Source organism: Urocitellus parryii, chromosome 6 (genome assembly GCF_045843805.1).
Source record: "Urocitellus parryii isolate mUroPar1 chromosome 6, mUroPar1.hap1, whole genome shotgun sequence".
Classification (NCBI taxonomy): Eukaryota; Metazoa; Chordata; class Mammalia; order Rodentia; family Sciuridae; genus Urocitellus; species Urocitellus parryii.
In genome coordinates this window covers 194711493-194729023 of record NC_135536.1, presented here as the reverse complement: position 1 = coordinate 194729023, position 17531 = coordinate 194711493, and the positions used below count along the sequence as shown (strand labels likewise).

General features: G+C 56.3%; 1 protein-coding gene across 4 annotated transcripts; it reads right to left on the bottom strand.

Moving 5' to 3' along the window:
* Window positions 1–3834: 3834 nt before the first annotated feature.
* Slc35h1 (solute carrier family 35 member H1) lies at window positions 3835–16846 on the bottom strand. Of its 4 annotated transcripts, none has more exons than XM_026391001.2 (10): window positions 16795–16846; window positions 11958–12324; window positions 11495–11645; window positions 10655–10718; window positions 9897–9969; window positions 9230–9398; window positions 9050–9133; window positions 5944–6119; window positions 4764–4893; window positions 3835–4590 (listed from the first exon to the last, which is right to left on the bottom strand). In XM_026391001.2, exons 2-10 carry the CDS (start codon window positions 12075–12077, stop codon window positions 4460–4462), a joined length of 1098 nt encoding a protein of 365 aa, XP_026246786.1. In that variant the 5' UTR covers window positions 12078–12324; window positions 16795–16846; the 3' UTR covers window positions 3835–4459. The 4 variants fall into 4 exon arrangements, with proteins under 4 accessions (XP_026246786.1, XP_026246787.1, XP_026246788.1 ...); XM_026391002.2 differs by lacking the exon at window positions 16795–16846 and adding an exon at window positions 14390–14410; XM_026391003.2 differs by lacking the exon at window positions 16795–16846 and adding an exon at window positions 12852–13026.
* Window positions 16847–17531: the final 685 nt, after the last annotated feature.

Here is a 17531-nt window from a genome sequence, read left to right as displayed (position 1 = left end):
GGGCTCATCCACACCTCTGTGCCTTGCTTAGCAAACTCCTGTTAGTTCTCAAGACTCAGCCCTTCCTGGAAGACCCCCCACCCATGCAGATAGACCCAGGCAGAATTGATTCCTCCCCTTTCGGTGCCTCCTGGACATTCTTCAATTATGGCATCTACCTGTCCACCCACTCATCCATCACCCATCATCATCCACCCATCCACCCGTTCACCAGCCGCCCCCCATCCACCTTTCCACCCGTCCGTCCATCATCCATCATCCATCCACCCATCGCCCATTCATCCAGACTTTCCGCTGAACACCTGGAGTATGCATCTCTGATCCCACTGAACTTGTGGACAAGTCTGGGGCTTTCCTTAGACCAGCGGTTCTTGGTCTTTTGGGGATCTAGGACTCTCCCAGGAAAATACACGTATGTACACACATGTCAGGTGCAGCGTCCCTTTTTATGGATCCTGGTTGTCTCTGGAGGCAGATTGTGGCCCTGGGTACCATGGACACTGTGGGGCCATGCTTAGACCCCCCTTCCTGGGGCATGGCAAGGGGACAGGCCTGGCTGTCAAGCTCCTGGGGGGTTCTCTTGGTTTGAAGATAACCGGCACACCTGAAGTCAGGCCCCTTCCAGGGGCCGGTCACTGCCGGTCTCCTGTCTCAGGGCACATCTGCTGGGCCATCCCAGCTCTAGGGCACAACTGTGGGGCTGGGACCTGCCTTGGGGACGCTCAGCTTCCTCCTCCGCAAGTCCCATCTTGCTCCCTCCACAGTGTTTTCCCAAGACCTCTTTCTAGTCAGCAGCCTGCTCTAGTCTTCATCTCTAAGTCTGCTTTCCAGGGAACCACTGGGCTTAAAGGCCCGCAGAAGTTCCTTGAGGACAGGGACAGTGGGTGTGTTACTGTCACCTGTCACTGACTCCTTTTATCAACGGCAGGCCCCTTGTAGGTGCTGCAGAAACCTTGTTTGAATACCCGCTAATGCTTTCTCTCGGTCCTCTGTTCTGGGCCTCTGTTGTCTCCAGCAGGGGAGTTCCCATCAGGTATCGGGAGAAAGGGACACCCCACCAGCCGAAGCCAGCAGGACTCAGGGGCCTGTTCAGAAAAACGTACTAGTTGCCAACGAAACTGTAAATAACCATGGGAACAGAAGACAGGCTACCTGGTTACCAGGAAGCAGGGGAAGGGGACTGGCTGATGTCAGGGCTGGGCTGGCAGGAGGGACAGGCTCAGAGGGAAGCTGGGAGGCTGAGGCCTGGCGTGAACGCTGCTGGTGGCGGGCACAGCCTCTTCTTATAGCCCCCGGGTCCTGGGGTGGAACCAGGGCCTCCTGCACGCCACCGGGCAGGTGCTCTACTGAGCTAAGCTCCGCCCCGGGACTTCAAAGTGAAAACCTAGAAACCCCCCATTTAGTTCCCACTATTGGAAATTCCTTTGCAGAACAAATGTCCAAGTGGCTCCTCTTTGAGGCAAGGATGGGGACCATGGTGGTGGGGCCTTAGTGCTGGCCACTCCTCTTTCATGCTGTCACTGGGAACGGTGTGTGACATTTCCACTTCTGATGTTCACTGAGAGCTAAGGAGAATGTGCCCAGCACCGTGCCAACCACTTTGTATATTATTTTATCTTTACAGCCACTTATAGATGATCATTCCTTCTTTATAGACAAGGAAGAGAGGACCAGCAATATGGCCGAGATCACAGGGCAGAGAAAAGCGAATCTGAATCTGGTCGTGTCCCCAGGCTGAATTCTTAGCTGCTCTCATGCCTTGCCTCTGTGAATTCAGTTTCCGCAGCCATGAAATAGGTGCAGCGGTTCCTGCTGCACGGGGCTGCTCAGGGTCCAGTAACCTGTGTGAAGGGCCAGAGGGCGCCCAGTGGCTGATCCCTTCGTCCTTCCTTCCCCATTCCCATCTTCTGCCTGTCTCTGCTCCCAGTCTGGGCTGGGAGGAAGGGCAGGCTTCTCCAAGGACAAACATCTCTGTCCCCAAGTCCAGCAGTGCCTGCCACATGGCCAGCACCGCCTGAATGCCGTTGCCCTAAATGGATGATCTGAGGGTCCCCACTTTTGTTTCTCTGCACTGGAAACTTGGAACCCAACTCAATAGCTAGTCCACGCAGCGAGTACCACTGAGGGAATTCTCCCGCTGCCGTGTAACTACTCTCAGGCCACCGGGACTTCAGGGTTTCACAGCAGATTGGAGCAGTTACAGCCGCAGATGATCCGGAGTCCCCAAGGCTGAGGCGAGGACCAGAATGAAGATGCAGGTACAGAGGGTCCTGCCTGGTGGCTCAGGCCTCTCCCACAGCACACTCGAGCTCGCGCAAGTCCCCGCTACAATGCCAACTGCGGACGTCCTCATATATTGGGGGCATTAACCTTTCTCCCACCGTGGGCTCCTGGGAGAGGCAGTAGGCATGTAAGCACTTAAAACCCGAACCCGCAGGTCAGCCCTCCTCCCTCCTCCCCTTCTGCTGGGGACAGACACCACAGCCTGGAGAGACCAGTCACATCCTCAGCTCCTGTCAACCTGTGCAAGCACCGAGTTTCCATGGTGACGCTGCAGCCCTGAGATGCAATGGCCGCAGACAGCACGGGTGGTTGGAGGGCTGAGACGGGTGAAGGCTGTCTGGCCTGGGAGGCCAGGCGGAGGGGCGGGGGAGTAGGGGAGGGAGCCCTCCTCTAGGCCTGGCTGGTAATTGCTGCTAAGTGAGGGGCTGTCATTGAGGCCAACAGGAGTGTGGCAGGAGCCCGGTGCTGCACCCTGTAATTACTGCACCAGACAGTGCTCCCTCGGCGTGGGGGGGGCAGGAAGTGCTCATCCACGGGCCCTGAGGCTGAGGCCACCTCCCCAGCCCCTTCTCAGCAGGCTCGCCTCCTCTGGCCCCTGGCCCCGGAACCTGCAGGATCCAAGGTGGACAGATGGGCAGAAACAGACAAGGGTGGGCAGCCTGCCAGCGTCAGCAGGGAATGGGAACCGGAGGCTGGTCCTCCATGGAGGATCTGAGGGCCTGTCCCGCTGGCTGGGGACCTGGCTCCACACTTGAGGACCCTTCACAGCAGGGTTCAGCAGCCAGCCACTGTCTCAGTCCCTCTTCCCCAAGTCAGGTTTCGCGGGGACACAGCCACACCCTTTTGTTTCTGTATTGGCTCTGGCTTCCCTTCATGCTACAACAGAGTTGAGAAGTTGTAACAGATGCCATATGGTCCCCAAACTGAAGTATTTACCATGTGTCCCTTTACAGGAAGTTTGCAGGCCCAGGCCAGTGAGTTCCAGCAGATTCAACAGGGCTAGCCTTTGATAAGAGCCCGTCCTGGTCCCCACTAAGTCGCCTCCTCTGGACAGAGGTGGCAGGCCTGCCGAGCGCTGCAGCCAGCGCAATGGCGCCACCTGCTGTGAGTGCCCGAGTACCCCAGGGGAAGCCCTGGCTGTAGGCCTGGGCTGGGAGCCACAGGTATCAGGCTGGGGCTTGCTCCCTGCCCACAACACGAGAAGACCGCACAGTGGAGAAGCCTTGGCCAGGTGGACGGAAGTGCGTGGAAGGCGGGCCAGGGATCCTCACAGGAGGCAGCACAGGACCCGGATGGAGGCGCAGGCCCGCCGCTCACTTGGCAAGGTTTGTCTTTTCTAGGTCCTGATCTCTTGGTTGATGAAAGGTTTAAAACAATAAGCCTAAGATTTAAATCTGTTACAAATACTGGCAAGAATCTTCAGAAAGACTCACATTACTTCCATTTCACAGAGAGGTTAAGTATTCACTTAAGGTCACATGGAAAGGGACAAAGCCTAGATTCAAATATAGGCTGTAAAAAACATGTTCAGCCCCAGGATGCTGTGCTCAGTAGATACTCATTTATTCTCTGCCTGCAGGTATGGGGGGGCCCTGCAGAGGGGCAAGGAGGAGATGCAGGAGGCCAGGATGGGCCTGGTCACTTAGGGAAGGCCCCAGCAGGGACAGAGAAGGTGGGGTCAGGCCTTCACAGCCCTCCCTGCCCCCACTCCCCTAGGCAATGTGAGTGGCCACTGGACCATAAACCCATTTATTTCCAAACTATAAATAGATCTGCTGAGAAAGATGCAGTCCAGGTGCCGAGGCCCAACACTGTCACACCCCCACTGCCCTGCAGTCCAAAGTCAGCCCCCCTAGAAGGCCGCTGTGCTTCTGACATCAGTCTTGGGCAGGGCCTGGCCAAGGGCCTAGAAGGACCCACCACTTTCTTCTCCACCAGGATCCCAGCGCAGCGTGGGCGAGCTCCAGCCAGGCCGAGGCTGGCCTGGTGTCACCCTGTTGACCAAGCTCTGAGGGAGGGGTAGGAGCCACACGCCCCTGATCTAGCCCGCCACAGGTGACTCTCAGGCCACTGCTCCCAGCTGCTGTGAAGAGCCACAGGGCCCTGGGCTTCTGCCAAATGCTCAGAGCAGCGCTGGTCACAGAGCAGCCTGCACCCAAGTTGCTCCGCTGGCCCCTCACTGCTGCCCCTGGGCCATGAAGTAGTCTTCCTCCTCGTTGTCCTCATCCTCTGGCTGGCTGCTCCGGAGCAGCAGCTCCAGGTCAGGGCTGGAGCTCAGCCCCTTCAAGGGTCTGGATCCACCTTCACCTGGGGACAGAGATCAGTTATGGACCCAAAAATGGCACACTCCCTGAGCCACAGCAGCAGCCAGGAAGGGAGCTGAGCCAGGCCCTTCAGGGCAGGGCGAGGGGGAATCAGGGGTGCCAAGAGGCGCAGGGAGTGACGTCACAGAATGGAGGCCTCTGGAAGGCTTCAGTTACCTCTAGAGTGTAGAGTTTTGAGGGCCACGTGCAGAGATATTCCCGAGAGGCAGAGGGCGAAGCCTAGCCAGTTCAGGAGGCTGATCTGATCGCCCAGCAGGTGAGCTGCCAGCAGCAAAGTGCAGACTTCCTGTGGCCAGAGAAGTGGGCAGGGGTGGTCAACAGGGGGCGCTCCTTCTCGGGGAGAGGAGGGCGGGGCCTGCCTAGCTCAGACTAGATCCCAACCCTCAGGACTCCTGGCCAGAGCAGGGCTGGCAGGCCTGGAGGGTGAAGAGGTGAGGGACAGGCTCCCCACACGGCATTCCTGCCAGCCCCACTCTGCTACTGAGGCAGAATGTCACAGAACTCTGCCAGGAAAAAGAGGGGCACAACAGACCCAGGGTTGGTGTGGAGCCTGCGCCAAGGGCTCAGGAACAGGGTTAGCTGCCCTGGCAGGGCACCTGTGGATGGGTAGCCCTCAGCTCCTTCGGGCAAATGCAGGGTTGTGCTGGGCTCTGAGGATGCACTGTCCCAGGGTCCTTCATAAACAGTGACCGCAGGTGGGACCTGTGAACAATGCACTCTGAGAACCACAGCTTATGCCTCATCCCTTGGCTGCCAGCCAGAAGGCCCTCAGGGGACATCATCTCTGCTCCAGTGTGGGGTCTGCCTAGTCAAAGACAAGAGCCCTCCTGGTCCTGAGCAGGGAGCTGCAGCAATGGTGGGGGAGGGGGGAGGGGGAGAGAGAGAGCAGGGAGGGCTTCAAGGCACCAGGAAAGTTTAAGACTGGCAACAGGTGGCACCGTCCCATGACACAACTCCTGCTGGGCCCATGGCAGACACTGCCAATCAATCATGGAGCTCTACTGATGAGTCTGGGTGGGGGCTTCTCAGCCTACGGCTCCAGGACACTGCCACACGCCCAGGGCTGGCACTGGAGTAAAATGTAACCACAGCCCGGGTCCAGAGGGGTCAGTCTGTGCACCTTTGGCTGACCCACTATGCACCCTTGGCTGGGAGCAGCTCTGCAGGTCTGAGGGGATGGTGGAGAGAGGAGAGATAGGAGCACAGTGCCTGTCACTGAACGGGACACTCTGGTCTCTTCTCCAAAGGCCCAGGAGTGCCGGAGCTGGGGTGGAGGCTGGGTGGGGAGCCTTTATGGGCCCTCTAAGGGAAAAGAGGGTCACTTCCAAGTCTGTACCTTAAAAATGCCAGCAATGGAGAGAGTGAGGCTGGAGGTTCGGGAAACCAGGAGGAACTCCGAGAAACCCAAACCGAAGGCAAGAATCCCGCCAAGGAAGAGACTCCCAAGTACCCGCAGGAGCAGCCCTGTGTCCTGGAAGCGGAAGATTTTCTCAGATGTGGACAAGTGCAGACCTGGAGCAATGCGGGGAGAGAGAGCGGGAGGCCAAGGCCGGGCCAGGGCCAGGGCCACCCTGCCCAGCAACCAGCCTTGTCATCACTGAGGTGGACGACACACGGAGCCCCTGCTGACCATCCAGCTGGGGGAAAGAACGAGTGGTACAGAGTAATCCCACCAAGTGGCTGAGATCCAGGGAGACTGGAGGAGTTGGAGCCCCAGGGTAATTCAGGCGGGGTCCCAACAGGGAGTGCTGTGGACTGAGGGCTTCCCTGGAGGGTGCGGCTGGCGCTCCTTCAGACAGTCTGCTTGCCTTTTTTTTTTTTTTTTTTTTTTTTTTTTTTTGCCGTTTTGGGGACGGCATCCAGGGCCTCATGGATGATAGGCAAGCGTCCTGCCACCAAGCAAAAACCTAGGTCTTGCTAGTACACAGCTGTGGGACTTGGGCCAAGATGTTCCCTTTCTGGACTTCAGTGTCTCTGCTGATAAAATGACAGGATGGAACTGGACTGGAGTTTCCCTAGCAAGCAGCGCCATCGGGCCAGCTTCACTCCCTCCCTCCCTCCCTTCTTTGGGGACCAGAGATTGAACCCAGGGTACTCTACCACTGAGACACACCCCAAGCCCTTCTGATTTCTTTATTTGGAGACAGAGTTTTGCTAAGTTGCCAAGGCTGGCCTTGAACTTGCAGTCCTCTTGCCTGGGCCTCCCCAGGGCTGATGAGCATTTCTCAAAAAGAAAACATTCACCTATGTGAACAGATGACTGCACAAAACACAAATTTTGCCTAGGGACTTTTAGGAGTCTCTCCAACACTGTCCCTCTGAAGGGACAATTCTCCGGGTCCCCAGCAAGATCCCCATGGTGTATCAGCAGAGGGTGGAGTGAGCTCTGTACTAGACACATGTGGGAGCTGGGCACTGACAAGCCCTTGGGCATTTTGGAAGGAAGCACCGAAGAAGTAGGGGACGGCTCACCCCTGTCCCCCCGGCAGCCAGTGGACTCACAATGCAGGACATCCAGCTTGGGCTGGCTCCGCAGGGCTGCCAAGGCGCAGGCAAATGGAAGGGAATTCGGGGAAGAGCAACATAAGTAATGAAGGCGCTTGGGGGATTAATTTACCAGAAAAGATTAAAGGAGCTAAATCCATGCAGCTTTGCTAAGTGGCGACTACCAGGGGCTTTCGGATGAGGGTTTGCAGATGGGGGAATGGTGCAGACACCCAGGGGGGCCGGGAGCGTGGTGTTTGGTGCAGGGGGCATAATGAAGGAATGGGGAGGGATTTTAAAAAAGAAAAACATGAGGCTCTGAACAGAAGTCTCCTGGACAACGGGCTGCAGAATAATTTTCTCAGGGGGTTTGGAGATGCTTCACTGCTTGAAACTTAAATGGATGTGGGACAGAATTTTCTGTAATGACCCTGAGGACAGTCGGGACTCTGGGAGGAAGAATGAACAGACAGAGGACAAAGACTAATCCCAAAAACCGGGAAGGAAGGTGGTGCTGTGCCGCCCGCCCTCCAAGTTCTCTTTCCTCCTCCTCTGGAAGCCCCAGCCCATCCCACACAGTTACAGGCCGACATGTGAGTGAACCTCCTGTCCTGCTTCCCAGGACACCCTGCCTGCCTTAGTCCACCCACTCCTCTCATCCGCCATAAACACGGATGGTCTGGGGAGCTTCTCTGACTCGCTCACTCCACCCTCCTAAAACAGGTGGTGACTCTGCCCTCCTAGGGGCAGCATGCAAGGTAGGGAAGAGTGGCTCAACCGCTTGAAGCCAGGAGGCTGGGTCCAAATTCTGGCTTCCTTGTGAGCTCTGGGACCCTGGGCAAGCTCTCTTCCCTTCTGAGCCTCAGTTTCTTTCATCTGCAAAACCAGGTGACAATTACAGTATCAGCCAGTTTTTTGGGAGGACTTAATAAGTGTTTGACACACACACACACACACGTATATCTATATACAATATATATCTCTATATAATATATACACGTATATATATATATATAAAACAATCATCTCTTCAGAAACTAATACCCCTACCCAGTCCTCTTCTACTCCTGTGACACAGCATTGATCTATTTCTGAGAATGGAGGCCCCGTGATTTAATCACCTTACACTAGGATCCACCCCTGAAGCTTCCAGCTCCTCAACACTGCCACTTTGGGACCAAGCTTCCAGGACATGAACCTTTGGGAAGACAAATCACACCCAGACCATAACATGCACACTTCCTATTGTGTATATGCCAGGTTACTTTCAATGATACACTAAAGTAGAAATTTGTAGGTAGGGAACCCAAATCTTAATTTTACTAGATAATGCCAATTATTTTCCAAAAATGATTATTCCAATTTACTGACCTACAGGAAATATGAATGTTTTCTGGCATTTGTATATAGGTTTTTGCTATTGTGTAGTTTTATTTCTTATTGAATTGTTTGACTTTTTAAAATAAATTCATGTATTTTTTTCATAAAAAAAAATAAGTATTTGAAATAATTAAAATAGCCAGGCATGATGGTGCAGGCCTGTAGTCCCAGCTACTCTGGAGGCTAAGGTAGGAGGATTGCAAGTTTGGGGCAAGACTGGGCAACTTAGTGGGACCCTATCTTCAAATAAAATATCAAAAGGGCTTGGGGTGTAGCTCAGTGGGAGAGTGCCCCTGGGTTCAATCCCTAGGACTGGAAAAAGAAGAACAAAAAAAAAGATGAAAATAGTCCCTTCAGCACTCTGTACAGTCATTACCACCACTGTCCTTATGTTTTACACTCTTTCTGCAGCAACTATCAGACTGGATTCTAGCCACTTGCTTCCGGGTCTATCCAGTCCCAACATGGGTACAGGGGTGGGGCTGCGTCTTCGACCTTGGCAACCTCTAAAACTAGCACCACACAGGGATCTGGGATTAGCTGTTCTGAGGTGCCCCGAGGTGGCTGGCCCAACATACCTTCAAATATGGCAAACAGAGGGAAGAGCCCCAGAAACATGAGTGGCTGCAGGTGGAACATGGTGTCGATGGGGTTCTGGAGGCCTGCAGGGTAGGACACAGAGGTCAGGAGGTCTGGCCGGTGCTTGCACAGCCTCCAGCCTGCCTGCACCTGCCCCGCCCAGGCTCGCCCAGGCTCACCCAGCTCAGCCTTCTGCAGGAGCATCTGGGTGAGGGTCCAGCGAATTCCACCGATGAACGAGGCCCCCAGCACCAGGGAGAAGCCCTTCACGTTGAACTGGGTGGACTTGTAGGTGAACATGAAGAGGCCCCCAGCGATGAGGAGGACCACCAGGACCAGGGCCGCACGCTGGGAGGAGGGGAGCAGGTGCAGCTGACTTGGGGGTCCGTCACACCCAGAGCCGGGGGTCAGCATCTCCCCTGGCTCCCCCTGGGGCAGGAGATCTTCTACCTCAACCCTCCCAGGGAAGTCGCAGACAGCCCTTGCCCACTGACGTATGAAGGGTTGACAACTGGCATGTCCTCAGTATCCCTTCCTACTCTAAAATACCACAGTGCTTTCTGAGATCTGTTCCAAGTCCCGAGTGGCCTCTCCGCCTCCTTGGCCTCCAAATGAGGACCACCGCTTTGCACAGCAGGGCTTTCCAGGACCCTCCTGATTTCTTCTGTCAGCTGCGGACACACTTGTTTCTAAATACTCTGCATATTGTCCCTATGCCTAGGTCCCTTCTCAGAAGAGGGAGTTACTGCCACCTGGGCTGGGCCTGTCTCAGTCACCGCTCAGATTCCCTCTTCTACTCTGGGCATACTGCGGGTAGGAAGGACAAAACAGACGGGGTGGCCTCACCAGCTCCTCCAGCTTGAAGATCAGAGAGAAGATCAAGATGAATAGCACAGCCGAGGACTTGGTCATTGTGTACCTGGAAGTGGAAATTACCCACACTGCACTGCTGGAGTCGGGGTTAGGACCCGCCACCCAGAAGAGAGCCCAGAGCACAGATCAGCAGGCTGGAAGGGGGAGGAGGCTGACTTTCCAGAGAGCAAGTGGCGCTGCTCAGGGCAGCAGGGCAATCTGGGTACAGAAGATCAAAAGGAGCCTGCCTGCGTCACCTGGGCCGATAAGGGACCTGTCATCGGAAGACTCTCTGAGGCCCCCGATTATCACTGGGAGACAAGGCTGCGTGTCTGACATCGAGGAGTTCTATCCTTTACCTAGCCCTCGGCCAAGACCAGGAAAGGAAGAACAGATGAGACGGGAGGACACAAAGAGGATCGTGTCCTCTGAAGCCAACGCGACACAACCAGCTATCACCCAGCCCGTGCCCACACTGGGCACTGATGTGGCCAATGCTCTGTGGCCAGCCCCTTCCTCGGCTCTGCTGTTCTGTCCCTGCCTCGACTGCAGTGCTCTGTCCGCATCCCCTGGCTTCCCCCGCTGCCCGGCAGGCACAGCGTCCCCTCTGCGCTGGGCTTACGGAAGAGGCTGGAGACTTCTTGGAGAGCTGCTAGGTGCCAGGGAGGAGCTGAGAGAGCAAGGGCTGGTCCCAGAGAGTGATGGAGTGGCTGGCCCATCGGCCAGGTGCGCAGACAGCAGCCGGTACTCACAGCGAGACGGTGATGTAGAGGAAGCTCCAGTTGGACAAGCCCACGTCAAGTGCTGTTGCCAGTGCTGTGGAGACAAGGGGCGCCCAGGGCTGAGGTGGCACAGGAACATCCAGCCAGGTGGCCGCTACGTCCTGGAGGTGGCTAAGGAGCCCATTTTGCCCCACTCTGGCTTCCTCTCTGGGAACCCGAGGCTTTCCTTTCTACCAGCAATTATATGGTTAACATCTGGCTAAAAAGTGGGGCCACCGGGCTGGAGTCCACCCTGACTGGGGGGTGCTATGCTCATGTGTCGACTGATTTCAATATCCTCGCCCCCACTAGACTGGAACCTCTCAGCCAGTCAATCCTCTTGTGAAAACCCTTCTCCCTGGGGACCAAATGAACTCAACAGGGCACCTGGCCCTCCAGGTTCTCGGGTGGCATCGAGTGGCCTTTCTAACTTCACACACTGCTCGGTGTGTGAAACACCAGCACCAGCTGGTGCCACCTGTCCCTCAGTACCTGCCTACTCACACCTGACCTAGGACACAGATGACAGGCAGGCCCAGGTCAGGCTCCACTCTCAGTGCTCTGGGGCACCTCTGACAGCCCACCACGGGGCGCGGGGGCCAGGATCCTGCCTGCGAGGCGCACGCACATGCTGCAGGCTCCCTGCCCGCCGCAGGGCTTTCTGTATGTGTGGCAGGAGGGGAAGTCGGGGAGAGCTCGAGAGATGGTGGGGCAAGGGGAGGGAGGCGCCCCACGAAGAGGTGTGGGGCGGGCAGAGAGGGGACTTGACCTCGAGGCCCAGAGGGCTTCTCTCTGGTCCTCTAGCAGCCCTCCTTCTGCCGGGACACGTACCTGTGGGGGCCACTCTTTTGAGGTAGTCGGTCCAGCTCAGCACCACGCGGGCCCTGTGGCTGGAGCACTGAACCAGCGCCCTGGACAGGGCGGAGAAGAGGAAGATCACGGCCAGGTGCAGCATCGTCATGAAGAGAGGGAAGTGAAAGCTCTGTAGAGCCCAAGCAGACACCCCGCGCCTCAGAGACCGCCCTGGGCTGGCGCCCCCTCCTCCCTCCAGCTGCTGTCGGGTGGGAGGGGCTCTCAGCTGCATTCCAGTTAGACTGAGAGACCCTTTGTCCCCACTGTGGAGGTCCAAAAGAGAAGTGGCACCCTGGGGCTCACTCCCAGTTTGGTGCTGTCTCCACTTCAACACCCGCTGGCTGGCCCATCAGCCTTGCCCAAGAGCCTCTGTGGGCCAACAAGGCCATGCCAACTGTGGCACCTTTGACCCAGCACCCTGCACTGGTGAGGCCTCAGTTACCTTCGTCAGCCATTTGTTGTAGAAGGTGATGCCGATGGAGAAGCAGTAGTAGAGAAGGACCAGCCCCAGGGTCAACACTGCCTTCCACACAAAGGCCACGTCAAGGGCCCACCTCCCCATCCGCGGAGGCTGCGTGCCCCCGCTCCTGGGCCACGGGACAGCACCTCTCCTGAAGACAGCTCACAGAGGAGCGGCGCTGGACCACTTTCAACAAGCAGATGCCCTGGCTGGAAGGGTCCTCTTGGCCTCCATGTTTGGAATGGTCAGGGGAGCCCCCGGTGGAGTCCTCACCTAAGGGGCTGGTGGCCCAGGCCGACCTGTTCCATGGTTAGCTGGGTGCAGGGCTCAAAGGACCCCAGTTCTGTTGCTAGAAAGATGAGAAGACAGCTGTGGTGGCTCTGCGGCTCCCACACCCAGGCCAGCACCCCCAGAGCCCTAGTCAGTCCACTCCCTCGCCACTTCAGGCTGTTCTCCAAGGGCTGTTATCAAAACGACCTTTCCACACGTAAACCTGATTGTGTTGGACCAGTGCCCGGCAGTGTCTCACGGACAAAGGCCAAAACCCTTTCTGGGGCTCCCAGGCCCAGATCTGGCCTTGCAGTCTCGCCAGCCTCAGCCTCACACTTTCCAGGACGGGTCCAACGGGCTGCCTTTTGGTTCTCCCAACACACCAGGCTCTTTCCCGCTGCCTGGAGGAACGAACGCCCCTCTTCAACCATTCCTCAGTCACCCTGCTTTTCTTGGGCACAAAGGTCCTGGGGATGTCCCCACCCACCAGTCTGGAGATACAGGTGGTTCTACTATCCCTTCCCAGCACTTCTGCGGGGTGTGATCTGAGTAATGTCTGGTCCTCTGCAAGGCCAGGAACTTGAGGACAGACAGAACCTACCACACCTGACACTGGGTGAGTTCTCCATTCGGTCTGATGACTCAGCGCCAGACAACATGCTTGTCATTTTCAGGGGACTGATCTCTTCTTCAGGGGTTGAAAGTGGATCAGGAAACCTGTACCTACCTGGCCCTACCCTCTACCAACTGCTCTCAGAGGCACAGGGTGCTGCCTAAACAAACCACTCCCTGCCACCCAAGCAACTCCACAGCCCCAAGGAGTGCATGAGCATTTGTGGCTGGAGACGGTGGACCCACCTGTGCCTAGGGAACTGGGGCCCAGCATCACACCTCTGCTTCAGCTGTGTGTCCCCTCCTCGCTGCCTACTTGGGAGAGGCCCCACCTGCTGCAATGCCATCTCCTGGAAGCCTTCTTAGAAGGCTGACCCCCAGCCCAGCCCAGCCCGTGGGTCTGAAGGGAATGACCACACCTGCCCCCGATGTCTCATCTCCGGAGTCCCTCCTTTCCCAGCACTGTACTCTTGGAACCAGTGCTATCGCTTCCCCACCCACAAGGCAAACTGGGCTCCAGGGCTGCAGTTCTCTTCAGAGGAACTTTAGAAATCTGTAGTGGTGAACCGGGGGGATACCGGAAGCATACAGGGAGCAAGGACCATGAGGCGTAGCCCACAGAACCAAGAATTATTCTACAATCTGTATGACTTTGAGGTGCAGGTGGAAGATTGGCCTATGATCACCTGAACCCAGACCCTAAATCAGGCATAGGTGTACACACGCAGCAGCTTTTCTATGGCTCCACCATGCACTGAAAATTCCCAAAACTTAAACCACTCATGGTTTCTGAGCTGTGGCACACCATGGCTGTGTGAGGGTGTGTTTGTGGCTACCATGTTCCTAGGTGTTCTACAGAGAAGGGAGCCGCTAGCCACTTCACCCTCACTCTGGTTCTGTGCCCAGGAACCTCCACGTAGAAACCCATTTCACTGTCAGTTACTTTCCCTTTGCATTATGTTAGGACACGCTCATTAAAAAAAAAAAAAAAAAAAAATAATAATATATATATATATATATATATATATATATATATATATATATATGTATATGTGAAGGGCTGGATTTGGTGGCACACACCTATAGTCCCAGTGACTCAGGAAGCCAAGGCAGGAGGATTGCAAGTTTGAGGTCAGCCTTGGCAATTTAGTGAGACCCTGTCTTCAAAATAAAAAATAAAAAGGGCTGGGAATGTGGTAGCTCAGTGGAAAAGCACCCTGGGTTCAATCCCAGTCCTGCCAAAGAAAAAAAGGAACATGCTGGAACCAGTCTAAAGCTGACATACCTCCCCAGTGTGGACCCCAGCTCTGATTCACCATGAACCTCAGAGGAAGAGCAACTGCGACTTGACCTCTTTACCCTGATGTCTGATCTCAGGTGTCCCTCCTGCCCTTTCCCAGCACAGCAGGCACCGCCACTCTCCTCCTCTGCTCCTCTGTCCCCAGCTCACTCAACCCCTGGCAGCTCCATCTCTGCCAATATCCCCAATCATCGCATCTCCTGACCTCCACTCCCGCCACCCCAGCCCCTACCTCTCTCCAGATGACTGCAGCAACCTCCTGCGGTGGCCTCTCTGCTCCTCCTGCCACTCCCAGCCAGACTCCTGCTTCTGTGACTGAGTGGGGCAATGGGGCTTCAAACCCACATGGTGCAAGCTCGAGGCCCACTTTCCTCTACGCCACTTTCTCAAACTTGGTGTCACTCATGTTTGGGGCTGGATAAATCCTTGTGCAAGGTAGGATGTTAGCAGTATCCCCAGTCAACACCTGCGAGATGCAGGAATATCCTTAGCCCCTGCTACGCGTAACAACCAAAATTGTGTCCAGACATTGCCAAACACTGCCTGGGGATCACAAGTGCTCCTGGTTGAGAGTCACTGCTTACGCTACACAGGCAGTTGCAGGGCATGTTGATACTAAGGGGACTTTCTTCCTAGCACTTGCTCCATGGGTCCTTCCAGTGGCTTCCAAGTTAGGGCCATCTGTTTCCCTTTCCGGGATCAACCTGCACCTTCTGCTTACACTACAGTGCCTGCTCAACAACGCAAGGTCCTCCCTGGGCTGTTCCAATCATGCCTTTCCTTCCAAGAGCTTGTCCAGATCCCTGTAATACACTCGCCCCCCACCCAGCTCCATCTCAAAGTCAGCAACACTGTTTCTTATCAGCATTCAAAAGGTAATTCACTTACCCAAAACACAAAGACTCATGTCAGCTAGAGGGGCCAGCCAAAATCACAGAGCCACATACTCAATGTACATTCATGACTCACTACTATATCGGAGCACTGGAGATACAGGCACGAAACTCTGTGGTAAGGGAGACCAGACTTACGGGGTTAAATGCTCTTTTCCAAATCTCACTTGCCCAAGAGAGGAATTCCACAGTGTGCCTCACTTTCCCTGGGGAGCAGCAGCCACAGTGGGGGTAGGGCTGTGCACTGTTGTAGCACCTGGCTGCCCTCCATTTTCCCAACTTCAACACAGCGGTGCAGCTTAGTGCTTAAAAGTACAGGTTTGAAGTTAGAGACCTGGAGCAAATCCTAATGCTTCTACTCTAAATGAGTAGACTCTGGAACTCAGTTTCTCCAACTGTAACGGGAGACAGAACCATCTAGCTCCTGGGAAAGGAGTCAACAGCATTAGGTACATACAGCACTGATGCTGGATGGTGTCCAGTTACAGCAACACTTCCCCAGAGGCCCTGCACTGACAGCCTACTCCTACTGACCTCCTCTCACTTCCTGTCCCGACTGCTTCCGAGTTACTACACCTTCCTCCAGTTGCCCCCTCAAGGGCCAACTCTCTCTTATACACTGACCACTTCCTCTTTCTACAAAGAGGACTCGGACGCCAAGACCCTACAATCTCTGGCTTGTCTTCTGCTCTTCTCGGCTCCTTCTTCAGTCTTCTAGCTGACACCCCCTCTTCAACTCAACGTGTAAGAGTTGGCACCTGAGGGTCGGATCCTGGCTTCGCTTCTCTCTTCATTCTCATCCTAAGTACTGCATCCAACCCAAACCACTTGCCAGTGATGTCTTTACATTAGCCAAGCTTTCCTGTGAGGGCAGGCTTGTGTATCTCAGTGTCCTTTTGGTAGCTCCACTCCAGACATCTAGATCTTAAGATGCCCTAAGAATACATCTAAATTACTCCCCATGCCCCCAACCTACTCCAAAGTCATTTAGTAAGCGCCAGTGTAATGCAGTTACTTAAACCAAATGCACACATCAGAGATGAGGAACACTTGACCCCCTCTGGCCTCAGTCCTCACATCCTGCCCTGTCAGCTCCACCACCAATGACTTCTGGACCCGTCCACTTTTCTTCACTTCCCCTTCCACAACCACAGTCTCAGCCACGTTATCTTCCGTTATCGCGGAGCTTCCTCTTTTGTCCCCACAGCCTGGAGTCCACGAAGCAGCCAAAGGGGTGGCCTACACACAGGAAGCTGACCACGCCCTCCGAGGGCGGACCCCGCTCGTCGGCTCGGCCCGCGAGGAGGCCGCCTACCACCTGGCCTCCGCCGACCTCTGCCACCCCCTCCCACCGCTGTCCCCGGCCCCCGCCGCCCGGCTTCCAGCGGCTGGTCAGGCACATCGAGTCCGCGTCCTCCGACTCCGCCAAGCGCCCCCATCCTCCAGACCTCCCACCAGCTGACGTGGCCGTGTCGGCTGGTGTCTCCCGCGGAGCCGGCCTCTGCGAGCCGGTCGGGGTGTCGGCTCCCGCCCGGCGCAGGGCCTGGCACCTGCAGGTGTTCCGAGTGCCAGCCGAGGGGCGCGGCGGGGCGGGCGGCCTGCAGGAGGCCGGGCTCCCCGCCCCTCCGCGGACCGGGCCGGGCGCCGGGGCGGAGCAGGAGCCAACAGCGTGCAGAACCGAGGCGGGACGGCCCCCCACGCCAGCCGGACCCCCTCCCGGAGCTCCCGCAGCGCGCCCACTCACCTCCACCGTGGCGCTCGCGGCCGCGATCCTCCCGCCGGAAGTGCGAGCCGGGTTCCGCCCCCGAGCCGCGGGAGGGTGGCTTCCGCCGGAAGCCGCCGAGGGGCCGAGCAGTGAGGGGGCGGAGCGGGGACCCTGTGCAGAGGCTGCGGCGGGAGCCGCTGTATTGGCTGGAGGGGGCCTTCCTCCGCGCTCAGCCAGACCCCCGCGGTGCCCTCGTGCGCTGGGCGCCCGCGCCCACCTTTTGTTCAGCCCTGTACTGTGATCGCTTGTCTCCGGCGCGCAAGCAGCCACTTGTCGTGGAGCCGCGGTGCCTGCTACTGTCCTGCACACAGTGAGCACCCCCACGGTGGTCACCTATTTACCTTTGTCAAACAGAGGGTTTATCTACATGCAACCCAGTGCCAGGCAAGCATGCAGCGAACCACGAAATCTCTCTGGGCTCCCGCTTCTGGAAGCTGCAGCCAGCTGGGGAGTAATGTCAGGGACACTGAATTTTTACTTAGAAAGATACAGAATAACATTTGTGAAATATTTCGTCTGAAGCCTTTTAAGAATAATTTCAAGAGGTTGAGTAAGAGGAGAGTATCCCAGAGGAAACAAGAACCTCAAGAGGGGCTGAGAAAGTGCCACGCTTGCTGGGAGCTCAGGTGGTTCAAGAAGGTAACAAAAACTACAGTGGTTCAAGTAGCCAAGGGACAGGTTGCAGTGGCCCCCAGACGCCGGCCAAGAGCATTCAG